The 27,712-nt window shown below is 45.5% G+C and overlaps 1 protein-coding gene across 2 annotated transcripts; it reads right to left on the reverse strand.

Annotated features, from left to right (window-relative positions):
• Positions 1-1,532: 1,532 nt before the first annotated feature.
• Positions 1,533-26,939, reverse strand: Gbeta5 (guanine nucleotide-binding protein subunit beta-5). 2 transcript variants are annotated; one of them, XM_084595141.1, is made up of 10 exons: positions 26,683-26,937; positions 18,928-19,064; positions 17,645-17,686; positions 17,217-17,293; positions 15,901-16,027; positions 14,322-14,465; positions 11,181-11,321; positions 7,468-7,564; positions 5,172-5,338; positions 1,533-3,893 (listed from the first exon to the last, which is right to left on the reverse strand). In XM_084595141.1, exons 1-10 carry the CDS (start codon positions 26,810-26,812, stop codon positions 3,882-3,884), a joined length of 1,074 nt encoding a protein of 357 aa, XP_084451267.1. In that variant the 5' UTR covers positions 26,813-26,937; the 3' UTR covers positions 1,533-3,881. The 2 variants fall into 2 exon arrangements, with proteins under 2 accessions (XP_084451267.1, XP_084451268.1); XM_084595142.1 differs by lacking the exon at positions 14,322-14,465 and having other exon boundaries at positions 26,683-26,939.
• Between the last annotated feature and the right edge of the window lie 773 nt (positions 26,940-27,712).

A 27,712-nucleotide genomic window follows, 5' to 3' on the forward strand; every position in this document is an offset into this window, starting at 1 on the left:
CAATCAGCCTGCCATGACATTTCAATTCACGTTACCCAAATGAAAAGAGCGACCCGAGCTTCCTATTCGGGTCGCTCCTTTCATATGGGAGGGTGGTATCAGGATCAGCCTGCCAGAATTGTTTGCATTCTCGTTATCACTATCATTCTCTTTTATCTTTCTCCTTTAAACTCCTCATTCCCCTTCCCCAGTGCAGGGTAGCAAACCGGAAGCTTTCCTGGTTAACCTCTCTGCCTTCTCTCTCTTTATATATATATATATATCTCTCTCTCTCGTTATCACTAGGATACGCAGGCACGTCCATACGGCTTGGTTGAAGCTTGGCTTTATATGTGGGCTGGTAGCTTACGCACTCGCGTCATACCCTTAAAGAATGATCTTAAGTGTCCCCAATAATGTAGCACCTTACACTGATAGGGCGTGATAGGGGAATAATGTAGCCGGCAAAAGAAGCTTTCGCAATTCAGCTAGGGTTAACCAGAGCTAAACCACAAACAATATTTTTGGACGTGCCCAAGTCCAAACGTTTATTTATCCTTTTCCCAAACATTTCACCCTTAAGTGCCGAGCACCAAAACGGGGGAAAGCTTGTATCCATTGGAAACCCGTGGGTATCCGGCGGGACCGGGGATCGAACCTGGTACCTCTCAAATGCGAGGCGGATGCTCTACTACAAGACCACCGCTTAACGTATGCTCGATATGATGGGCAAAAAGAGCTGTCATCTTTTGTAAACTGGCCCGATGTGCGGTAGTTTTAAGATTGTCACAGTTGGCAGCTGCTGAGGGGTGCGGACAAAAGCCGAAGCGATAAGCAGTTTATCTTTATTAATGCTAGTTCTGTGGCATGTCTTGTCTGATGGCCTCAGGTAAGAAGGTACAGCGTCACGTACTCGGTACTTACCTTCCTTGGTACTTTCGTTTTCCGTACAATAAACCTGTCTTGGACGTTTCCTGGCTGATGTGCCTCTTGCGTCTGTAGAACAATGGGCGCGAAAACCATGATGTATGCAGGTTAGCAATCGCTTGCTCCGCCTAGTAAAATTCGATGTAGGGCACAAAAGTAAACGAAGCACTTTATTTCTTTTTTAAACTTTTTGTGCTCCGTAATATCCGCGAACCGGTATAGTAGACACCACTGTCCTTTCACTTAGCAAATATTGTTTTCTTATCTCCAGTGCAGGAAGCGGGATTTTAGTTTGAAAAGAAAAGCGTGCTCCGTTTACTTATGTCCGCACCTGTACATGTTGGGCGGCGTGTAGGTGACTGCAAGAATTTCCTCACCGTTGTCTCCTACGAAATACTACACAGGACCATCCTTATGCGCATAACGTACGTCCGCCTTCAGAGGTTCGCTCTCCGTGATACAAAACGTGACACTATATGCACCGAGCCTCAAACATCGGCGAAAACGAGCCGCCCTAGTTTTATCTTAACCAAGTTCCCATTTCGACAGACTTCTTTGTTGCTCATGACAGACTGTTACTCTCGATACGGTCCAGGTTTCAATGAAAACAGACAAGCAAGACAGAGTAGAGTCACTAGTATTTATTTTCTTTCGGCAATTTTTTCCCCTTTAGCTTTCCCTTCCACAGCGCCTATAGAGCTTTCATTCATTCCTGCTATTTACAGGCGAATAGGCACTCATTCCTTCACCGGGAAACAAACGTCTTCAACAAGTTACGGGGAAAGGAAGGATGTACAACGACCCGCTCTGCAATGCGAAGGAAGTTGTGAACTCTTTTTTTTTTTTTTTGCCTGTCTAGCAACGCTCACGATGGCACCAGCGAATGCTTGGAATCATTGAAGATGCAGAATCAACTCAGGCCCTTCAGTGTGTTTTTAAGCATGCGTTCCGTTTCTGTCCCAAGCACGCCCACACACTCCAGCTTCATCCAAATGCTGTCACCTCGAATTTGAGCCTGTCCATAGACATGACCCAGGGGCCAGGAAAAAACCAACCCTTGGCCCTGTCCAGCCTTTTATAGAGACCAGGTCCAAGGAGCAGGACCTTATACAAGGACTATTCAAGAACCGGCTTAGACCCTATTCACTCTCCTATCATGGTCGTGGATCAGATCTATGGATATAGAACCAGGTCTTGATCCCATTTGAGACCTATCCACCGACCTAGTCCGATGACCGAGACAGGACCAGATCTTTGCTCCTATCCATGAAGCGACAACTCTGAGTGGCGCTCAGGGCTGTCTTTCCGAATGGATGCACCGCTACGACCGATGAGAGGACAGTAGTGGCACTCGCACGCACTTCAGGATAGAAGGGACGGCTCTCCGTCCGCCGACGCCTCAGCTTCTCTCGTAGGTGAGATATAAAAGTGACCGGGACGCCTCCCTGTCAAATCAGCATTTTGGAGCGCTTTTGGCTGTTCAACATAAGCTACCGCACGTCGTGAGGTGTCGCACCACCTCTCGACCCCTGCGCTCGCGTTGCGTAGCATGACTACGTGTTCGCGGACGTTTGTGTCCTCTTTTTTGGTTGCGTGCTAGAGAATAGCGGGCACGATGAGAGCGGGAAACCGGGAGGACAAACACTGCGATTCGCGGATGAACGCGTCACCTCCGATACAGCTTCTAAGATGATGCCGGGACACCGCGCCTTCGTTGAGACTGCAGTCGCTAATTAGAAAGGCAGGCTACTCCGGCAACGCGCCTCTGTCCGAAACTGCACAATCGGTCTGTCACCTCCCTGACGTCGCGATAGGGGTCTTTACCGCGACAGGGACGCCACTGGCGCTTTTGTTCATCCGTCTGTTAATATGAGAAAGACATTCCAGAGCTGTCCTGGAGTTGACAGCCGTTGCCAGAGCGCGGACCATGTCGTTAGCGGCGTCGTCACAGTTGCTGCCCCTACACATGATGTGTGCGATGCTATGCTTGTCTATAGTCGATGCATGCAAGTGCCTGACAAACTCGTAAAACTATGATGGAGGCCCCATAGATAGCGCAACTTTAGAAGAATATGGCCGGAGGGATATTTGCGGCAGGCAATTTTAAATGTGTTCAATACAAGTTAAAGGTCACACTCGGCGACTTTCACAGGAAAACGTGCGCTTTAATGTAAAGACGATCAAAATTCTTAAAACTAGCGATGTTGCTGTTTAGTTTTTGAAAATGTACTTCGCATATTTCGCGTACTCAAGCTACCTGCTGCCTTGCGAGTTTGTTATTGCTGCGAGCATGGCTCGGCAGAGGACCGTAACAAACTATAATTTTCTGCGTTTGAACTTAGATAGTAAGAGGTCCTGGTCGAGGATAGCATAAAAGAAAGAGGACGACGGCATCATCATCTGCAGAATACCTAGCCACCAGATCACAGCCATGCTACTCGCAGGGACAAGTGTGATCCCATAAGGTGACAGTTCACGAAGCTAGATCTGGAAACACTACATGGCATCGACAAGCCTACTCCTTAACCAAACCGCCGAAGTGTGACTGCCTGTCTCCATACAATCACAGAAGCAACAGAAGGAAGACTTCCTCACAAAACTTCCTCGTCGACGGCAGTGACCGGCCAACGGCCCAGGGATCGGCCTAAACAGTGTCTGCGCAGAATCCAAGAAGGGACTTTGAGAACTGTAGCTATATCTTCTGTCTCCGAGATCCCAAGATTTCCGAAGACCGTGTTTGCATCGTTCGCTCTGCCATTATTATGCTCCTATCGCTCCCTGCAGTTGCCACTTGATGGCCATGACGAGGAGCGTTCGAAGACATCTGGCGCCCCTTTTCTTGCCTGGTCCGCCTCCGCGCTGTGTTGACCGCAGAGGAAGAAGACCTCAGTTTGACGCTGCGGTCTCTCCACGACGACCCAGACAGGCACATGGCTGTGCATGACATCTAGATGTTCCTGCAGCCGTTAGTCAGCTTAGGCCCATACCTGCGTCGTAGAGAGGCAATCAATGTGTGCCATTTGGCTGGGCCTCATATGTTGCATTCTATAATAAAAAAGCAGTGCAATAAGCAAGACATCGCCCAGGGGCAGAAATCATTTAACAACGTTATTTGTTATTGACGTTGAAAAACTTTAAGTGTTGTGTCGCAACGTTAACGCAATGGTACATTTTAACGCAGTGTAACAGTGTTTACACAAAACGTTCGCACAACGTATCTCATAAAACCATTACTAGCTTTAGGAATATGCTCACTGGTACAAAATTTTGACTATAAAAAAGCACGTTTTGTACGTTTGAAGCATGTCCGTAATATTCAAGATAGAACCGGTAATTATAACAGTGTAAACAACATAGCTGTATCATGTGAACAAAACTTAGAGGTTCTCTCCGATGTCTCTTAAGAAGAGAATGGCGAAAGCCTACCCTTCCTATCCTATCGTTAGCCTCTTGTCGGCAATCGTTGCAGTGCTACATATAATTATAATTGGTTTACAGGAAAGGTAAGGCACAATATCTATAAAACTTTCTTCGGCAAGTGTGAGTTTGGACGGTACACCAACGCTCCCTGTCGCGTGGCGTTCCTTGGCGCGCGTTCAAGTATGGCATTGCAGATGGCAGGGACGCATCCCGCCTCGGCCAATCAGAACGGCACAAAATCGGGACACGCTTTGACCACGACAGAATGAGCCGTTAAGGGATTTCGCCTTAAAACACACAATATTTGTTTTTACATTAACAACTGACATTTTACGTTGAAATTATAAAGAATTACAAAGAAATTTCCAGGAAGAAAGTCATCAATAATGAAGGTGCAATGTTTTAGCAACATTTATGAAATATTAAAGTATGACATTAGCCAATATTTGAAATAGCAGAAATGTTACAGACTGCTCAAGTTGACTTCTAGGATCTCAATCAAGCACTGTCCCACACCTCCTTTCCACTCTTAATGGACTAATGGATATCAACTTACAAAACTTTGTAAGAGAATATCTTGGCTCATACCAGCCATAGATTACATATTGCCGCGACCACTGCAATCTTTATCTGTTGCTGCTGGCCGCCGTTGACGTGCGGCTTGATCGCTTTGTACCGCAAAGAAAAGGGTTGTGATTTTTTGTCACAGTATAACATCAGTGAACAAGTGAACTTCAGAAGCATGCCAGAAGATGCAACGATAAACGGGAAGTCGGTCAAGTACGTTAAGCCGTACTTGGCGTTGATAATAGCAAGGAGAGAGAGGGAGAGAATGGGGGGCGCACCCTGAGCGTGAAGTCCCAACTGCCGGTGGAGAGCGCGGTGCCGTCGGGCGACACCTTGAGGCAGGTGACGCGGTTCTCGTGACCGTAGAGGATGCTGAGACGCACGCACTTAAGCGTGTCCCACACGTTCACCGTGTAGTCGTTGTAGCCGCCGAAGAGTAAGCGACCTGCGCACGCCCACACGCATCACTGTCCTTCCGTAGCCATCAAAGTGGGCAAGGTTATACTGAAATCTGGTATCGATTTCAAACGTATAGGAATTTTCTTTTAGCACGGTTAATTTACTTTATTCTTACATGCCAATTACATGCCTGAAGAGCAATGAGGAATGGTATAGTGACGTCATCATTGTTGTACTGCGTGATCGTTGTGGGGTGTTTGAATTACCCTCGTGGTGTCATGTGGCTGTGGTGTCACCACCCGCAAGACTAATTCTGCTATTTGATAGAGCACGTCGTGGTTCGCTTCAAACGTCTGCCCGGACGCTATCGCGTTAATCAGAAGCTTTTGTAGGATATCAGTGAAAATTCATTTGTGTATCGGTTGCATCGAGCGACTTGGGAATATATACGCAAGGTTTTCAAGCAAGCGTTCTCTCTCTTAAGCCCCCAGTGACAGTGTCTCCCAAGGCCAATCGGAAATCACCCCTGAGAAATGGGATCAATTTGGAACCGAAACATGATCATATGAGTCTGTCATAGCGGACTATCCCATGCATGCATTAAAGCGACCGGACCGCATCACCCGAAGAATTGAGATCTGATTAAATGCATGGCTCACATTTGGGATGGCGAAGACGGCAGCGATATACGACTGATGGCTATAACGCTTTGTTTTGCTTTCCCTGCGATGTCGGGTGAGTTCCAGAAATGAGGAAGCTTGAACGTAGGTCTCTAAACGATCTAAACAAATTTCAAGACGCCTCCGGTGCACACCAAATCATGCAATATAGTCAAGACGCAACACGCAAAAGAACCTCACTGCGCCTGAGTCCGTCTTACTTCACGCACCACAAGCATGGAAACCAACATCGAAGAACCGCAGCACCGAAGTATAAAAACCACGTTACCAAACAAATTATGCGATAGAATTAAAACGCTTATTTAAACGCTAACTAGGGTGTGGTTGTCCGTCGGTATCCAACCTTCGAAATAACTGGAAAAGCCTTACCATACTTATTGCCTCGAGCGGGATTCGAGCCTGAGGATGCGCGAACAAATTATTTTTTGCTTGCCGGGGCTTTACACGACCTGGCCATCACTGTGGACTCTCTCTTCTAGGTTAAAGCTGCCAGCCTCACACCCTGTGCTTTGGAAATTGTCGTCTTCAACGTATAGCCATGAGCGATACATTTCATGCTGCCATGCTGGCGTCATCTTCGTGAACATTAGTTCACGAGTGATGCAGCAAAAATGCACGATCACGCGCCCATTGCACATGCCAGTCTAAATTAGAATGCGTGACCGCCTTTGTGGGACCGCGTACAAACACAAGTGCATAGGGAAGCTTGGACTCGCGAGCCAAATTTCGAACGCGTGCAGGCAATCTCGGTGGCTCCGTAGTGGTTTCAGCAACGCATTGCATAGTGCTGTAATTTAAACGGCGCGCGGGTGGCGTCTCCTTCAACGAACGGTGCGGACAGACAGAGACCATCGACGCTATATATGCGACGACGGCTTAGAGATGAGACAGAATACGGGAGCGGTTTTTATGTGAGACATACGAGACATATTTTAAACAGAAAAGAAGATGTGTGAAACAGAATTCAAATATCCGATCAGTTGTAGTGCAGTGTGTCCGTGCTGCACACCAGCCGCCGTGCGTGCGTGCGTGCGTGCGTGCGTGCGTGCGCTGTGTGTGTGTGTGTGTGTGTGTGTGTGTGTGTGTGTGTGTGTGTGTGTGTGTGTGTGTGTGTGTGTGTGTGTGTGTGTGTGTGTGTGTGTGTGTGTGTGTGTGTGTGTGTGTGTGTGTGTGTGTGTGTGTGTGTGTGTGTGTGTGTGTGTGTGTGTGTGTGTGTGTGTGTGTGTGTGTGTGTGTGTGTGTGTGTGTGTGTGTGTGTGTGTGTGTGTGTGTGTGTGTGTGTGTGTGTGTGTGTGTGTGTGTGTGTGTGTGTGTGTGTGTGTGTGTGTGTGTGTGTGTCATATCTAGTGTGTATATCACAAAGTAGTAGGAAGGACTAATGATAACGCTGTCCTGATCGGTCAGAGCATTTGTACCCATTGTATCTTTGACATCACAGTAATTTGTGTATTGTTTTAGATGGAGTGATGCGTGAAACGTTCGTTGTCATCCTTACCGCTCACTGAGAAGTCCACTGAGTTGACGCCGAAGATAATGCTTTGCTTGGAATAAACGGCTACTTCCCTGTCAGCACGTAGATCGTAAAGACGACACTGCAAAACAAAAGTCATCTTATGAAGCCGTATGGAAGGTGAAGGCGCGCAGGTATTTTTTTTTTTAAGATACAATGTTCGCGTTGTACTGAGATGATTAGCAGAACACGGCAAAAAAATTCAGGGTACGCCGCATGATCATGAGCTGAAAAACGAGGACATCGGACCGGTTCAAAGATTGGTGATGTGATGTCATTTCACTGTGTACCGACTGTTCAGCAAGACAAAGTTCTTGGCTGAGACAGCAGCTTTGAATTTTTGATGTGCATTGCAAAATACTTTTTTTTCTTTCTAGTGATTCACTGTCCTTAGTGCATTGCACCTGAGCCATGTGTCATTATTCTGCAACAAAGTTTATCTACGCCAAGACACTGTAAGCCATTGGGCCACCATTCTGCAACGAAGTTTATCACGCCAAGACACTGAAAGCCATTGGGCCACTATTCTGCAACACATCTTATCTACGCCAAGACACTAAAAGCAATTGGGCCTCTATTCTGCAACAAATCTACGCCAAGACACTGAAAGCCATTGGGCCACTATTCTGCAATAAAGTTTATCTACACCAAGCCAGTGAAAGCGATTGGGTCACTATTCTGTAACAAAGCTTATCTACGCCCTGAAAGCCAATGGGCCACTATTCTGCAACAAAGTTTATCTACGCCAAGACACTGAAAGCCATTGGGCCACTATTCTTCAAGGACGTTTACCTGCACCAAGACACTGAAAGCCATTGGGCCACTATTCTGCAACACATCTTATCTTCGCCAAGACACTGAAAGCAATTGGGCCTCTATTCTGCAACAAAGTTTATCTACGCCAAAACACTGAAAGCCATTGGGCCACTATTCTGCAACACATCTTATCTTCGCCAAGACACTGAAAGCAATTGGGCCTCTATTCTGCAACAAAGTTTATCTACGCCAAAACACTGAAAGCCATTGGGCCACTATTCTGCAACACATCTTATCTTCGCCAAGACACTGAAAGCAATTGGGCCTCTATTCTGCAACAAAGTTTATCTACGCCAAAACACTGAAAGCCATTGGGCCACTATTCTGCAACACATCTTATCTTCGCCAAGACACTGAAAGCAATTGGGCCTCTATTCTGCAACAAAGTTTATCTACGCCAAAACACTGAAAGCCATTGGGCCACTATTCTGCAACACATCTTATCTTCGCCAAGACACTGAAAGCAATTGGGCCTCTATTCTGCAACAAAGTTTATCTATGCCAAGACACTGAAAGTCATTAGGCCACTATTCTGCAAAGAAGTTTGTCTGCGCCAAGACACTGACAGCCATTGGGCCACTATTCTGCAACAAAGCTTATCTACGCCAAGACACTGAAAGCCATTGGGCCACTATTCTTCAAGGACGTTTACCTGCACCAAGACACTGAAAGCCATTGGGCCACTATTCTGCAACAAAGCTTATCTACGCCAAGACACTGAAAGCCATTGGGCCACTATTCTTCAAGGACGTTTACCTGCACCAAGACACTGACAGACATTGGGCCACTATTCTGCAACAAAGCTTATCTACGCCAAGACACTGAAAGCCATTGGGCCACTATTCTTCAAGGACGTTTACCTGCACCAAGACACTGAAAGCCATTGGGCCACTATTCTTCAAGGACGTTTACCTGCACCAAGACACTGACAGCCATTGGGCCACTATTCTGCAACAAAGCTTATCTACGCCAAGACACTGAAAGCCATTGGGCCACTATTCTTCAAGGACGTTTACCTGCACCAAGACACTGACAGCCATTGGGCCACTATTCTGCAACAAAGCTTATCTACGCCAAGACACTGAAAGCCATTGGGCCACTATTCTTCAAGGACGTTTACCTGCACCAAGACACTGAAAGCAATTGGGCCTCTATTCTGCAACAAAGTTTATCTATGCCAAGACACTGAAAGTCATTAGGCCACTATTCTGCAAAGAAGTTTGTCTGCGCCAAGACACTGACAGCCATTGGGCCACTATTCTGCAACAAAGCTTATCTACGCCAAGACACTGAAAGCCATTGAGCCACTATTCTTCAAGGACGTTTACCTGCACCAAGACACTGAAAGCCATTGGGCCACTATTCTGCAACAAAGCTTATCTACGCCAAGACACTGAAAGCCATTGGGCCACTATTCTTCAAGGACGTTTACCTGCACCAAGACACTGACAGCCATTGGGCCACTATTCTGCAACAAAGCTTATCTACGCCAAGACACTGAAAGCCATTGGGCCACTATTCTTCAAGGACGTTTACCTGCACCAAGACACTGAAAGCCATTGAGCCACTATTCTTCAAGGACGTTTACCTGCACCAAGACACTGAAAGCCATTGGGCCACTATTCTGCAACAAACTTGATCTACGCCAAGACACTGAAAGTTTGGCTCGCGTTGTTTTTGCTTAAACCTGGGCGTTAGTACACAATGTCATACACTATCTTCCAAGAGCTAAAATATCTCAAGGCAAGCAAGCACTTCTTTTGAATTGGGTGTTCACCACAATCTCTACGTAAATACTGTTCATCATGTAAGAACAATAATAGAGTGGAACGTTGAGCTAGTTCGTCGAACATCTCGCAAAAAGGCAGCAGAGCAGGCAACGAGACAGAAGAAGCCGGCTCTGCTGCCTTTTTGCAAGACATCATGTAAGAGTTACCAGTGCGCTAGCTGCTCCTAATGCACAGGTGTATGAATTTTGTTTGAATAAATGAATAAACATTTATTGGTAGAGGAAGACTTGACGGGCAAGATACAAGGAAGACACTTCAGCAATCTAGAGTCTTTTTTTTTTCAGTGTACTGAACACAGATTACGCCACACCTGTAGATTTCAGTCAAAGTTTCTCCTTACATTTCTGTGCAGTCAGCAGAACAGACCCAAGCGAGATGTTAATTATAAAATTAACTAAAAGAATATTTCGAGACCCTGTAAAATCCGGCCAGCTAAAATGGATGGTCAGACAGTACCATGAGTTTTAAGATTTTTTTCTATGCGATGTTTTGCTATATACATCTCAAACAGTCCACGACTGTTTTGTTAGTCCTCGTTTTACTAAGAAAAACTTGGTTTCAGCACGGGCGTTAGCGCTCGCATATGAAGCTCCACCTTGAAAGTCGATCGTCCTGACTACTGATGACACAATATGGACGACAGTTACTGATGTACGTCCATATGGACGACTGACAAACTCAACTGCGGTAGAACAGAAAGATGAGCAAACGTAATTTCTAACGTTGAAAGGAAACATCTTTGAAGGAATAAATGTTGCCGCCATAAACGCAACCCTTCGTAGCTTTGGATCTCGTGTCACTGCCTGACCTAAGTAGTTCTAGTCTCTTTCCACTTCCTGCACTAAGCTGCCTGGCATTAACTGCTGTTCCCTTTCGACATTGTGGAGCAGTACTTTAGTTTTCTGCGTGTTAATTTTCAGAGCCAGGCGCCTCCCCTTAGCAACGAAACATCTACACTGGTTTGGCTACGTTCCCCTTTTACCACCACTTCCTCACTTTTGTTCGGCGCCGTCAAGTATGCTCCCAAATTTGCTTTCGCTACCAATCCACGCTCCCTTCCTGGTTTCTGGGGGAGGCATCATTTACACTCACGGTGGCGTCATCCGAGCCGGTGGCGATGGCATCTCCGCTCGGGTAGAACTTGACGGTGTTGATGTCTGACTCGTGCCCCTGGAAGGACTGCACGCATTGACCCGACCGCATGTCCCACACGAGCGCTTGCCTGTCACAGCCCTGCGTGCAGAGGAAAAGGGGAGCGTCAAATTCGGGAACAATCCCCATTAAGGAAGCTGCAACGTCATGGCAGTTATACCCTCTTTGCAGTTCTTTGACCGTTATAAACATAGAAGGCCGTGGTTGGTGTCCGGCTGATTTTTGCGTTGTTATCCCTCCCTAATTTTTTTACCCCTCCACACACCGTCCATCGGTCATTTACCACTTTTTTACACTTTTGTTTCCCATATTAAGAAAACATGCATGAGAGAAAGGGAAAGGACGAAACGGTAAGGCTTTGCATGGCTTAGAGGCAGTACAGCGTAAAATCAGCAATAAGCTCGAGCCGAAAATCCACAATTTGATTAAAAAAGCAGGAATGTAATAAAAGCAACATAAAACCGAAACAAAGAACCGCATAGCCTATGTCCCCATAACGACTTTCAATGGCTCAGCAAAAAAAAAAAAAAAAAAAGAACAAGGCAGAGAACTGCAGACAAGGCGTGTAGATGAACGGCAAAAGGAACGAAACTGCAGAAGGTGGAAACCTAAGCAGCGAAGAACAACGGTAATAGAACAAAAAATGAAATAAAGAAAATTTGCTCACACAAAATAGAGTATTGCAAAAAGAAAAAATTGCGACAAACACATTAGAAGACAGCAATGAGAGATTGAGAGAGTGGGGGAAAATGTAAGTAGCAAACGAATGAATAGGAAAAACCATCAACAACAGAGATCGGAGAAGAGGCCACTGTAAAGAGATTAAATATTCTCCAAGATCAGTCTGAGAGAGGAGAGAGAGGAGATGCTGCTGGTGGTAGAGTTAGGAGAGAGAACCATAGAAAAGAACAAATAAAAGGCAGAAATGCAAATCAAATTAAGCATAGAAAAAGATAAATAAAGAACGAAAGAGGAGAAGAAGACTTTTGAGGTTAAAGACGAAATTCCGAGAGCACTGCGGAATATACACTAAACTACATCACCTAAATGCACCGTCATTATCATTGCCAATGTCATCATTGTCGTTATCAATAACTGCCGCGTCATTTTCATCGCTACTATCATCCTCACGATGGACAAGGAGAATTGTGATGTGCGTTTCACAATGTCTGCCACGGCACAGCTTTTTTTTTTTTTTCAGCTAATTTTTACTACACGCCTTTAAATGCAGGAAAGAGCTATATACATTATTTACAAAGCAATCAGCCTGTAGCCGAATAAGTCCAATTGAAATATACAACACAACACCACACACATGGACAACGCATCATTAATGGGAGCCAGTCCAGCTGATGGTCATTATCTTCGTAAGTGTCTCTCAGCTGGTGCACCATCTGGCCGAAATGAGTACTGGGGTTAACGAGAGGCTCATCATTCCGGTCCAATATACGCGTTTTCCACAGGCTGTGCAGTCCAAGCAGGAAAAACATATCAAAGGGTTCATGGTCATGTTGAGTGGCCATTAGGTAACGCATACTGTGAGAATTCAAAATAAAGTATTTTGCAGTGTTCTTTGTAGAACGTCCCAAAATAATATCGCACCTTTGCTGGTTGGTTGGTATGTGGGGTTTAACGTCCCAAAGCAACTCAGGCTATGAGAGACGCATATCGCACCTTTGCAGGCAATAAAAGAATGTTCGATGGTTTCAGGTGTATCACATAGCCGAAAATTACAAAATAAATAAAAATATTTGGCGCAGTTGGTTAAAGCGCCTGGCTGCAGTTTCAAGGGATGGAGGTTCGATTCCCGTTGGAGACAGGATTTTTTATTTATTTTTAACTATCTTCGTCACGGTAGAGAAGTAGAATTATGATCTGCGTTTCACGATCCCGGGCGTCATGGGCGATGAAGTCACCAGGTGAAGACGTCACAATCGCGCGGCATCCCGCGGAAACTCGCAAAGAAGTTTGACGTTTCTCGTGGAAAGACGGACAGGGTCATGGCCGCAAGTTTTAGCGATTAAAGGCTTTCGCCTTAAAATTTCCCGGGCTTCACATACGTTTCCCGGGGCCTGCATCATGACCTTTGTCACGGTGTGCATTAATCAAAGCCAAGCTTGTTCGCCAGCTAATAATGCCAGCAAGAAATGAGGAACATGGACAGTAACCGAACATTATTTTCTGTTCCTATTTTTAAACATTGGCATTAGTTTCACGAGAATATTTCAAGGTTTCTAATTATAGTTCCTTCAGCGCCCAAATTAGCCACCCCTATGGGCAAAAGTATCATTCCCAGCTCAGTGTTCAACCATTACGAGAGAAGCTTGTTAGAGAAGTCGTGGCATCCCTAAATGACCTCACTGCAGGAAAGCCAATAAGGCGTTAGTTTACGCAGTGGCCCACCTTCTGATTACGGCTTTCTTTAACGGAGCTGCCACAAAGACCATTGTAATTTTCGGGAATATCATCTGAGTTTCTGCGGATGCACGGGTTCTAAAATTTTATTAGATTGAATTGAATTTTGTACAGGCGCACCCGTATGCGTGTAGGGGTGGGCGACGGTGAGCGGACACAGGATACCGAACAAAATAAAATTAATTTCATAATAATAATAATAATAATAATAATAATAATAATAATAATAATAATAATAATAATAATAATAATAATAATAATAATAATAATAATAATAATAATAACAATAATATATGTGGACACCTGAACCGCGCCGTAAGGAAAGGAGGGAGTGAAAGTAGAAAGAGAGAAAGAGGAGCCGTAGTGGAGGGCTCCGGAGCAATTTCGACCACCTGGGGATCTTTAACGTGCGCTGACATCGTACAGCACACGGACGCCTCTCCGTTTCGCCTCAATCGAAACGCAGCCGCCTGCGGTCGGGATCAATCTCGGGCACTCCGGTACAGTAGTCGGGCGTCTTACCAGCGCACCACCGCGGCGGGGCATTAATTTCAAGCGCCAGATTGATTGTTTGTAGCACTCTCTCGCGATACAATGGATCTCGACGTGCATTCCAAGCGGTGGGCGTCTTGCTATTAGCGGCCTTTTCAACGCTGGCGCACTTACTGCGGAGACGAAGGTGTTGCCCATCTCTGTAGGCGACAGGTCGAGTGCCATGACGTCGGCGGAGTGCCCGTGGAAACTCTGGAGCAGTTGCGAACACTCCACGTCCCACAACGCGCACGTGCTGTCCCCGCTGCCCGTCAGGATCTGCGCCATGATTGCGCAGGCGCAGGGTCACGCGCTGGAAAACACGCACTCTAAACACGCTTAGTTCCACATATGTGCGCATGACATCAGGCAACGTACCCGCTAATAAGATATTCTACATACCAATGAAACTTGCGTGTAAGAGTGCCGTAAGGTTCTAGTACTAGATATCAGGCAGAATTGTCAACAGTATAAATATGTTCATGCATTTACTACTTTTGGTTATGAAAAACCTATGAGCAAGAGCCTTATTGTTAAAAATGTGAATGCTTGGCTTCCAATAAATCTGTCGTTTTGTGTTTGCATGCCGGTCCACGAAGAACAAAAGAAGGAGTGCTTCCTTGCGACAGAAGGAGTGCTTCCTTGCGAAAGGTAAGTCAACGTCAAGAAGCGGGAGAATGGTAAACGAGGGCAGGCAAACGTTTTTCACAATGCAGAGTGCAACAAAATGGCATTGTCACATTAGAGAAAGTAACTTGCCTTCATCATGACTTACGGACTGTATTACATCCCGCAAAAGGTCATTTTGTATCGCCGACACTTCCCTTTTCTTGGGTGAACGATCGCTATCACCCGTGGCAAGTTTTTAGGTGCTAAGGCTTCCTAAAGAGCCCTTCTACATGTCCCAGCAGCAAAACCAGTGTGCAAAGGCTGCACCTCCCTTCGACTAAATTGCGACCCCATATTATGATTCTAATAAATATGTTAGTACATCAAGACAGGAAACTACCTGGTCCGGGAAACGGTTCCGAATGTGAAAATTCCTCAGTATAAAAGTTATGGCAAAAAAAAAATAAATACTTATCTGGGCAATACAAGCGTGCACGTAATTGCATAATTATAGCATTCTATTTTAAACCAAATATTATTTTAGCTTCAGTGGCAAGGGCGCCTTATAATGATCACATAATTCAGGCTTCTCAGCTAAGCAAGAGGCCGCCAATGTATAGAGCGTATTCACGTGACGTCATTGCAGCTTTACTGGCAACCATGGCACGCACAACGCAACATCAGAGATGGGAAACGAAAGAGAGGGAAAGGGCCTACGGCGAATCATGACTCGGCGTATGTGAAATCCGATCTCTGGTTGGACAACGTTGTAAACGGCGTCTCAAGTGTCCGACAAATGAACGACGCGCAGCAGGGAGGACGCCGGTAGACCGGCGCCGAAACACGTCGGAAACATTTTTTTCTCTGCTTTTAGTTTCGAACCGCCCAACTTTATGGCGTCTCCACGATACAGGGTTGCCACAACTGCCGCCTGCTAAACCTGATAGTGAATAAGGTCTATTAGCTAGCACGTATCTTGTGGAGAGACTTACCTGTGCACATTGTCATTGCCATCAGAAAGGGAGCGATAATCTAGCGCAAAAAGCGCATGAGCACCTGACATTTTTCAGCGCGCGTTACAAAGCGAAATCTTCCAGTGGCTGACCTGCTGATCCGAGTTCGGAAAGAGGCAGCAGGACATGTAGCTGGTGTGTGTCCCGACCGCTTTCTTCTTGGCGGACACTTCCTCCTCGAAGCTTAGAGGATACACGGTCACCTTGTTGTCCAGGCCACTGCCGCCATCCAGTGAGAAAAGAGAAAGGAAAATGTTTGAACTATAGCGCTAGCACTGTCTTGTTCAAAGGCGTAGCTGACACGCTTTAGGTCGGAGAATTTAGCGAGAAAGAAAATGCTTCGTTAAAATGACGGCACGCCGTTGTGTTTTGAAATAAGGGAGTAAACGATGTGTGGGCTTAGTCAGACGGCATTAAAGCCTTCTTTTCTCGCACCTCGGGGACATGTATTATACGTCCAATAAACTTCGAACTTCAAATACTCCTTAACATACACCAAACGCAGCCATACTTCTACACAAGAAAGCTAAACAGCTTATTCCTGTAACCGTGTGGCTGCGCTTGGGTAAATGCTAATGAGTTATTACTGCCTTATTGCAAATTACTCCCCACAATAGGGTTTTTTTTTTTTCACAAAATATTACACCAGTATCTCTGTTTGTTTCCGAAGAAAGACCTAACGAGAATATCATTAGTCTGCGTACGATAGGAAGAAATGCCGGAACGCATGACCAGTGTAAGTTCTTAACTAGGGAGGAATGATCGGGAGTTGTGGTTACCTGACTCCCCATCACATTCTCTGATGAGTGCTAAATATTTATCTCTCTCTCTCTCTTTCTATATATCTCTCTCTAACCAGACAGTACAGACGTTTAATTCGCCAAGTTCAAAATTGGAATAAAGGTTATTGGAGAAAAAAATATACATGACCTAGGTATCAAACATTTTAATTAGCACACATGATACAGTGAACAAGACAATTATAAAACCGTAAATTAAAACTGATATTCTTCATCGCACTCCATCCACATAACAACGATGCTCGAATTTAAACAAACTACTTAATTCCATCCGCCATTCAACGCAGCAGGCTAAAATCGCCGCGGCAAGCAATTAATTATTAAGTATGTATAAATTAGTGACTTTTTGCATAATAGCATGAGAGGACTCCCATAAAGACACACGGTATGCATTAAGGATGGTGCATAAAACTTCTGGCTGTCAACACTTCACTTTCTATTTTGCCGGTTTATAAATAGATGGACCTACCACAAACTCTCTCTCTATCTCTCTCTCTTTCCGCCTTTCTTTCATCTCTTTCTATCAACATGCGCCGCTGCATTCCTAGTAACTGAACCGTCGGCAGGGTGACGACAAGGTACGCGCATTTCTTCGGTTGAGTACTCACCCACAGGCGACCATGTTGCCAGACGGCGCGTAGGCGCAGGCCATAACCCAGGTCGTTGGCATCGTCACGGCGTGCTCCTGAGAAGAAACGAAGAAGCACAACTTGCTTGGTTCTAGCTTAACGCGGCTCTGATTGATTACGAGAGAAAGCTTGGCTCTATCCTGGTGACTATCGCGAGCATATTCTGATTAGTTCACATATCGTGTCGGAGATTCTATGCTGACGCAGGCTTTATACTTCCGTACTGGCACTCGTTACTATGTTTGTTGACTATTTCCACTCTCCTGGGTAGAGCAATTCACGATATTCACAGCACTCCATGAAGTAGATAACTTCAGTTAAGCATCCTGACTAATACCTAATCCTCGGTTCTTTTCCACACAATGAGGATACTTCAGAGTCGATAGTTTGTGAATTCGAAAACTGACCTTGTTCGTAGTAAATGCGTCCCATATAATCATCTTGCCATCCTGAAAAGAAGGGGTAGCTTTGTTAATCCACTGCTCCACACAAACCCTGAACCCCACGAACACGAGCACGTGAAACAGATAATCGAAAAGGAAAGCCAATAATTACGGCACGAACAGGTGATAATTGAGGTGACCTGTAACCGGACTCACCACAAGACCGCCGTATTTTGCCCATTATGACGCCGCTGCCCCTTCCACTAATATGAGCCCTAACTTTTTCAATTAAGATCGCACGCACATTTTACTGATGGGAATAAAACCGAGTAAATATTCTCTTAAAATTGATTAATTGATTGATTGATTGATTGATTGATTGATTGATTGATTGATTGATTGATTGATTGATTGATTGATTGATTGATTGATTGATTGATTGATTGATTGATTGATTGATTGATTGATTGATTGATTGATTGATTGATTGATTGATTGATTGATTGATTGATTGATTGATTCCTTTTCGCACCTAAACCGGGAGTGCATAACGCGAAGATACGACAGTCTTCAAAGAACAATGGAAGTCTCCCATTTACACCACATTGAGGGGTTTGAACTCGTTCACGTGCGCAGCAAAAATCAGGATGTAGCGCACGCATATTACAAAAAACAGACAGTCTAAAGAAAGCTGGTGCTCTAAGAATAGCGCACTCCCTTACAGTTACGGTATAGGACAGTAGATAACAATGACTCCATGAACGATAAACTGAATACTTGGAGAAATTGTAACTGTGCGATCCTTCTGTTATAATGCGATGTTATTAAGCTTCGTTTATCATGGGCATGCAACACGCTGGATGTTCAAGAAACGCAAAATTATATTTGAGAACTAGAGAGATCATATGCCGTCGGCCAGCTCCTTTTCTAGTGAAGGGACAAGGCTGTCCTGTGCACTCAGTGAGTCTTTTAATGCATCTCGGCTAGTATCCCATCACAGGTCCCCGGTGCTGTTCACTGGGACCAGCCAGTGCCTCCGGCCTCGTTGTTGAATCTTTTCGACAGTCGGTGGAATTTAGGACTTGCGAGTCTTTTTTTTTTTTTTTTTCGGCCTGGAAATAATCGCGCTGGCACTGAAACACGAACTACGAGCCTCCTGTCCACAAGGCGGACGCTCTACATCTACGTTATCGGTGTGTATGATCAATCACTACGATGAGGCGATCATACCAGATCACGCACAAGAAAGGTGGTCACACCTCTTTTGCGACAGGCTGGAGGTGTTCAGAAGATTTGCGGGTACTGACCTGGGACGAGCTGACGATGTGTCGCTTGTCCTGCGACCAATCGGAGCAGAGCACCTTTCCCTGGTGGCCTTTGAGGACCCTGCGCAGCTTGATGTTGAGGTCCTTGATGGGCTCCACCTTTCCGGCCAAGCAGGTGACTGCACACAGCATCATGTCATGAGCAAGGCAGCAAGAAAGAGTTATCTATCCGTCACATTAATGTGAACTCACAGCGCGCACGCACGCACGCACACACACACACACACACACACACACACACACACACACACACACACACACACACACACACACACACACACACACACACACACACACACACACACACACACACACACACACACACACACACACACACAGAACTACAACGTTTTCAGCTCGGTACGCCGTTGTATGTGCGATGTTGCTCAAGTTAATTCAACCATTCACCAACCATAAAAATCAACTTCCTTAGCTCTCCCGCCATTCTGTCACATTTATATGATTTTCCCTGCCTGTAAGCATGAACTATATAAACACGGCGCTCAGCTCAACTGTATGCTTCGCTCCTCGCTAACGTTTTCTTTCAGCTCATACGAGATCTGTCTGTTTACTATATCTGCATGAAATCTTGAATTGGTTATTTCTAATGTGTTAGGCTTACAGGCTCTGTTCCCTATCAAATCCGGTTTCGGTGTTGTCGGCGTCAGCGTAGTGGGCGTAAACTCACGGACATGCCTCTGGCAAGTAGTAGTGGGTGGCTGGCATGACCGAGCACTGATTGGACGTAGAGTTCCTTGACGTCACGTAATCACATTTCATGGCTGATTTGTCAAGTGCTGCCTTCTTCTTTCAGTTGGAAGGGTGATATCAGAGTCAGCATTCCAGCACCATTGCATTCGAGTCAGGTATGCTACTTCTATAGACCACGCAGGCACATTCGTAGTTTTGTTAAGCAGGGCCTTGTATTTATACCGGGTGCCCTTTGCCATACGAACGTACGTTGGAGAGTATATGTGCGATAATTAATAGTGTTATTTAATGCAACATGAATGAATTAAGCTTATTGGACGAGTAGCAAAGTCCTCGTACGCGAACAAGGACCCTCAATGAGACTTGGAAAACGGGAGCCATTGGCGCTATAGCGTCATACATGCCTTTAAACGCCGATCTTAAGTGTCCCACCGATTTTTATTTCGAGAGCAATACTACTCTAGGTTTCGAGCCTTCAGAGTAGCGCGGCGGTAGCCACGTACGCCTTACCCACGTGTCGCTGTGACGTCACACCCCACGTGACACTAGGGTGTGGGCTGGGCTACCAACTCAAGCCGTTGGCGTAGCGCGGCGGTAGCCACGTCTTATCCACGTGACGCTGTGATGTCACACCCCACGTGACACAAAAGCGAGAGATGGGCTCCCAACTCAAGCGGTCGGCATGGCGCGGTCGGAGCCGCGGCTCAGTTGGTAGGAGCTGCCAACTTGGGTCTCTCGTTTCACATGAGACGGGTATGTCAGAATCAGCCTACTATAGGACCCTGGCATTCACGTTGCCCCTATAGGCCACTAAGGCATGTTCATACGGGTTGGTTAAGGCGGGGTTTTATATGTGGGCTGAGGAAGAAGAAAAAGAGAAGAACGCTCGGTCACCCGCAGCTAATGCTTTCGCTCAATATTTGGTTCAGCAGTGTTGAACTCTTGTACTTTATTTTCTGATTTTATTTCTCATTGAATATACTTTAGGCGATCCACACCGATGAAGAGAAACTACTGCTATTCGCTTTATAGGGCTGTACAATTTTGCTAAGGCGGAGACCGTAGCAGCGATCAAAGTCAGCAGCAAACATCTGTGTACACCGGTGACTAAAAGTTCGCGAAAGCCTGCTCAACTTACAATTCTAAAAATGAATATTTTGATTTTGATTTTCAGTACTCTTCCCAACCAAAATGCACATCATTATCCACGGCGCTAAAAAGACGGGTCACGTTACCATTCGCACACTGGCTGGTGTAACTTAGTGGCGGGACAAGAGCGTTGACAAAGCTGCATTTACGCAGCAATGAAGCGCACTCTTGCAACATTCTCAATACCTTTTGGAAACTTGTTACGCCCAAGCAGAGCAATTTTCTTATATAGGTGTTCCCAAAGGTATGAAGTATTTTTCCCCTTCATATACTCAACCTCTTTGTGCCTTGAAAAATCTCTCTCCGGAAGAAAAAAAAAACTACAGAAAATTTTCGTTGGCTCTAGGGCCTCCTCCTGTATTTATTAGACATTGTTACGTGGCAAGAGGCGTACACATCACGTAGAACACTGGTACACTCACAACAAACGTGGCAAGCACAGGGCGCACCAGACGTCAAATCAGAGACCGCTGCCAAGGATTTGGGCGGCCCCGAGCACGCGCCATGAGCGCACACACTCCGTCTGCCTCATCTTCGATGAGTCTACCCGTACCAATATGTGTAAGCAGTCACTGCTCGTTAAATAAACTGTCATGGTTGCCACGAAAGAATTTATGCGCGGTTTTTGACAGTTAACCTGTTGTGACAACAAGAATTTCTTTAGTAACATCAAAATTTTTCTGAAGATACAACAGAAACCTACTACAGAACTACAGACCACAGAAAGGTACTGCAGAAAACTATCCGATACTAGTGGTGAGTACTACACACTATACATAAAAGTAATATTTACGACAGAAATTTTTCTTCGTAAACGAATATTTTGTTGTATTTTTTACACGGTTGTGTAGTACTTTTTTTTTTTTCTCGACTGGGAATATTAGCAAATGTAAGTTTTAGCGAGCGATAAGGGCGTAATTTCGATAATACAAATAAAATGCATTACGTTTGGTGTCAGTTCCACCCGAAAGCGCAGTACACTTGCGAGTGTACTTATTTTTTATGAGCAGCACACGTCTAGTTACACGTATTGTGCTCTAAATTCTCGGTCCTTCCCTAGAACATTAAAGAGCTTCTACGGATATTAATCGTTTTTTTTATCCCTTCCACATGATACTACTGAACAGCAACCTGCCTCGCCGTCTTATGCGAGTTTGAACGACGCCTGATCGTTTTCCTCCGCAGAATGTGCCAGGACGTCAACTGCTTCATCTTCACAACAACGTCAAGTTCGAGTAGTCCGGTATCCTCTACAACGAATTGTAGCATGTAGTGAAGTCTCTACGCTGTTGTCGCCTCGTGTATTTTCCATAGATCTGAGATGGCATGCCGCCTTTGTTCAAGGAGATATCTTCCAAAAAAAAGCCGATGATGCCGGCTCCGTGACTCCGTTTGTGCGCACACTAACCCGTTATCAGAATGATATGTAGTGCAGGAATGAAAACGCAATTTTTCAAGCGATATATAAGAAACAGAAAGCTGCTATCGTTCAAAAGCAGCGTGACTAGCGAAAAACTAATGCGGGTTGGCGCTCTCACTAATATTAGCAGAAGTAAATGGTTATGTCTTGAGTGTAACGCCTACAATTTTTATATTATGTGAACCGAGTTTTGGCCAAAGTGCGTTTTATTTTTTTTTTCTGCTCTGTTTTCCCGTGAAATCTGCTTGCACGTCAGGCTTTTGTTTAGTTTGCTTTATTGGAAAAATTATTCCGTGACTGACGTACACGAAGTGCTGCGATCTGAGACTATCGGAAATAAGAGAAATAAACAACGACTAATATTTTTTTTCTTTTCAGATAACTTGTTTTCTTTCAGTGTTTTCTACAAAAAAAGAAACAAATAAAGAAAACATAGAAACATAAATTTATCCTTCCCTGAAACGCGCTGCGCGTTTGAACTACAGTGCCACGAAACGGCCTTATAAAACACACCAATTAAGTCCCTCCTAGAATTATTTCTGTCCTTCCGTGAATTTTTTAAATGGCCTTTGGGACTTCGCTGTAGCGGCAAAAAATACTGAAAAGTATAAACTTCCTTTTTTTTTTTTTCGAGTCTTACCCCACGCAAAAAACATTAAGGATTGATCGCGTTTTGGATGTCATAGCACAAAGGCTCACGTTCAGCACCAAACGAGGCGTCGGCGATGTAGATGTCACTGCAAGCGAAGCATCGCAAGTGTGCCTCTGGCAGGTCGTAAATGCAAGGTGACATGGACGAGCACTGATTGGTCGGCAGTTTGCGTGACGTCAAGCGGCCATGTAACTTGGCCGAGTTGACAGGAGCTTTACGGAAGGCGCGATGGAAACTTAAACCGGGTAATGCAGACACGTTACCCTCAGGATATACGCACGCAATTTCGTATACGGTTCAGTTAAAGTGGAGATTTAGATCTACGTTGGGCAATCTTTCACATAATGTGATATCTTACGGGTGTGTGCTAAGGAGCACGTGGGAGATAGTAGAGGCCAGACTGCTGACTGAGCAAGCAGCAAACTGAATGGAGATCAATGAGGATTCGCTAGGGAAAGCGGCAAATGGGAAGCCATTAAAGCTGCCGCGCACCCTTGCAGGCGGAGCTTAGGTGTCCCCTACATTGTTTTTCATCATTTCTCTCCTATAATGCCCCTCAAAAGAGGGGTACAGTATTCATTGATGAATAAGTCAAACATAAACAAATAAGTAACCAATGTGCCCAGCACAGGGCAGAAGCAATTGGAGATAACTATGGGAGTTCCCTTTCACTTCCACCCTTCCTATCAAGTAAGTTTAACAATGCTTTTAACTGTTGTTCGGAACTTGCTCGTGATAACAAGTTGGTGCATAGACAGTATATATATATATATATATATATATATATATATATATATATATATATATATATATATATATATATATATTCGGTTCCCACCATCGGCACGTTGTTTTTTCTTCTACTTTGTGTTTAATTATCTTTCCCCTAAACAGATTACATTGCTAATTTCTGTGATTATCTAAGCAAGCATTAAAAAAATAATAATAAATAAAAGATATAAAAGTACCATCCCCAACGCTTTCCTTGGCCTCGCCGACTGTTGGCTTCTTTCCTTCATGTATTATAACGAGCACCCTCATTTCCCCTTAATTGACCTACTTGTAGCTTACGGGGGTCTCGGTTCTGGCAGTCTTGAAGCCATAGGTAGCGTAAGAGGGTTCTAGCACAGCTTTCGCCCTCGCTCTTGATCACGTTCTACGTGACGCTGGCGGTAACAAAGGACGTTCTACGTCCGCCGCTATGGCTGAGGGTGGCGCTGGTGATCACTCTCAAGGTTCGTATACAGACAACATAAATACCCAAGCAAGTAGCAGGGGGGACAGCGGCCGATGTAGCTCAGTTGGAAGAGCACCGGACGCGATATTCGGAGGTCGTGGGTTCGGTTCCCACCATCGGCACGTTGTTTTTTCTTCTACTTTGTATTTAATTATCTTTCCCCTAAACAGATTACATTGCTAATTTCTGTGATTATCTAAGCAAACATTAAAAAAAAATAATAAATAAAAGATATAAAAGTACCATCCCCAACGCTTTCCTTGGCCTCGCCGACTGTTGGCTTCTTTCCTTCATGTATTATAACGAGCACCCTCATTTCCCCTTAATTGGTCTGCTTGTAGCTTACGGGGATCTCGGTTCTGGCAGTCTTGAAGCCATAGGTAGCGTAAGAGGGTTCTAGCACAGCTTTCGCCCTCGCTCTTGATCACGTTCTACGTGACGCTGGCGGTAACAAAGGACGTTCTACGTCCGCCGCTATGGCTGAGGGTGGCGCTGGTGAACACTCTCAAGGTTCGTATACAGACAACATAAATACCCAAGCAAGTAGCAGGGGGGACAGCGGCCGATGTAGCTCAGTTGGAAGAGCACCGGACGCGATATTCGGAGGTCGTGGGTTCGGTTCCCACCATCGGCACGTTGTTTTTTCTTCTACTTTGTGTTTAATTATCTTTCCCCTAAACAGATTACATTGCTATTTTCTGTGATTATCTAAGCAAACATTAAAAAAAATAAATAAAAGATATAAAAGTACCATCCCCAACGCTTTCCTTGGCCTCGCCGACTGTTGGCTTCTTTCCTTCATATATATATATATATATATATATATATATATATATATATACGCTACAGTTACCAGAAAAATTGCATTTACGACTTGGAAATGAAGTGTACATTTAGAATATAAGCAGCAGCCACGGAAATAAAAACTATACTCAATGCTGCCACAACTTTTGTATATTATGCATTTCAATGCTCTCTCCAATATGTATTGTCCATTCAGCTCATAAAGTGTGAAATTTAATAGTAAAAGAAAAAGAACTTATACTTCTAACAGCTTGCCACTGCGAAAATAAAGGTGATTACAGGAAACGCTGATAAGCTAATTAAATGAACTGATTATTGTCATATGTTTTGCTGGTATACGAAATCAGGGGTGGCGTTGTCGATTGCTCATAGGCTACGAATGGTGATCATTTTTTGTTTTTTGTAATCAGTTCGCGGAAAATTATTCACTATGTATTTCTTATCATGGTTTTCGTTGATTCTGCTGAGCTGCGTACGCGTAAACATCTCAGCCCGGCGATCACTTGGCAATATTGCGAAACCGAATATGGAGTGCCTAAACAGGTAGACGCCGTCGATGGAGTCGACGAAATGCATAATGCATCAACCGTGACTCGACTGTCGTTCTGTTGCCTTCTTATGGGTCTTCTATGCAAGGACGATAAGCCATTGGAAGCAAAGAAATCCCTCCGCAGAGTTCCCTTTTCAAATCTAACATTTCCCCTTCATGAATTCTAGTGTGCGGATAACAATGTTAGTGAAAGAAACAACGTTGAGTACCGCATAGTTCCTCGCTCTTTCACAGACATGAGAAACCTACGCTTTTTCAGCGTGTTCTCTAGTGCCCCCTGTACAGCTTTACCTGTGCAACTAAAGGCGTTCCATTCTTTTTGCTGGTGAATTCCTTATCCGAGCTGTGATACAGCAGTGACTTAAAGCTCAGCCGAAACCAAATTATGTTTGACTTCTGGGAATTATTATTTGACGTTCGATACAGGAAAATTTTATTGCACTTAACACACTTACACACCGCCAAGGAATGAATCGTCTCTGCTGAAATATGCAGGAATATTAGCAGAGATTTTTCTCGGGAAAAATTCATCCATGCGAAGCGCTCGCTTTGACCTTGACACAGTTTTAACATCCGTTCACTTCCGCATAGTAACTTCTTATTTCTACGCCGAGGTGGGGTTATTTAGCCAGAAAGAACCCACACTGTAAATCATATCTCCCACCGCTAAATCCCTCCATTCTTTCTCTTTGACCTAAATTTAGCTTAGCGCGACGGCGATCTCAGCAAAGAAACCTGTGGTATATGCCACAGCAACAGTCTGCACAACCACCCATCAGAGGTGAAGCAGTAACGCACGGCAGAGCCGAATCTCTTCGCAGGGTAGACTTCTACTTCTTCCCTTGCGCGTGACGTTCCAGTGCGAACTTGGGATCGGAGCGGCCGTTCCGCCAAGGAATAACAGGTGTTGTGCAGTCGGGGACAACTGCTGTTCGGTGGCCGCTCCTTTTCTCATCTCGGCATAAACAATTCAAGTAGCGTGCACGCAATGCTCTTCGCAACCGCGGTCTTAACCGGACGTACAACGGTTGTTAGCAGCGTGCGTCGAGCGAATGAAAACTCCGAGAAAGAACCGAAGCAGCGGGTCCATGTTCAAAACCCGGCGTGCTTATAACGGAGCTTCTTAAGAACTTAAGAAAAAAAAAGAAAAATTAAAGAACAAAGTGCGGGGTGGCAGCGACCACCACCGACGTCGGAGGAAGTCGAACGCTCACCGCTGACATCGTTGATCTTCTTGCGCTCTTCCTCGAGGCGTGCCTTGAGCTGCTCGATCTCCCGCGTCAGCGACTCGACCGTCTCGGCCGGGTGGTCCACCTTGGTGGCCGCATTTTCCTCGGCCGCCATGTTGCGCCCCGGGTTCCCCCCCTTCCCGAGAGAGCAGCAGTAGAAAGGAGCCGCCGCCGACGCGGCCGCCGGCAACGGCGGAACAGCGGCCCGGCAGCGGTGGCGGCGAGAGCGCGCGCCGGAGATCGATAGGCGCGGTTCCTGCAGACGCCGAACGACGTCGCCGCCGACGCCCCCGCTTTGCTCTGAGGCGCGCGGCGCGCGCTAGAGCCCGGGTTGCTGCTGGCTGACCGCCTCCGTGCACCAAGCCGCGGTCGTCTTATCACGGCTGCTCCGTTTCGACGGTGCACCCGAACGCATGATAGGCGACGGAGCGTGACACACTGTTCGTACACTGGCTCGCAGCCTCTTTACCGCAACCCGCCCTCTGCCACGTCTGTCGCGGTATTCGCTTACTTAGATAACGGCATATTTAAGCGCAGGTGTGGACAAGGAGGAAGATTTATAATGCGAAAACCACGCTCAGCCCCTTTCCCCTGTTTGTGCGAATGAATGAATTCCTTGGGAACTGTGTATGTTCGCGCGTATACCGAATGCAGGCTTCACCTCGTGACAAAAGCCCAAAGCACCTGGAACGACGCAGAAAGAACAAAAGCACGGTGCCTATCTATTTCGCACAACCCCCTTCAATCCTTTCTTTGCAGAGAGGCCAAAAACCAGTTTTGCGTAAAGGATCACGCTCCATTCCATACACGCCTCTTTTGCTCCTGCCTACCACCTACAGGTTCAGGTTATCGGCGTGCTGTTGTATGCGCAGCGACTTTTGCGGCGAGTACAACTATGAGTGAGAGAGGTGCGTTCTAAACACAGAAGCCTGGGTAGCCGAATGTTTTTTTTTTTTTTTTTTTTTTCACCTTTGTGCCGCTGGTTGTGCACATGCAGTTCAGTTCAGTCGTTCAG

Source organism: Amblyomma maculatum, chromosome 2 (assembly GCF_055883805.1).
Source record: "Amblyomma maculatum isolate TAMU_Amacu chromosome 2, ASM5588380v1, whole genome shotgun sequence".
In the NCBI taxonomy this organism is placed as follows: domain Eukaryota; kingdom Metazoa; phylum Arthropoda; class Arachnida; order Ixodida; family Ixodidae; genus Amblyomma; species Amblyomma maculatum.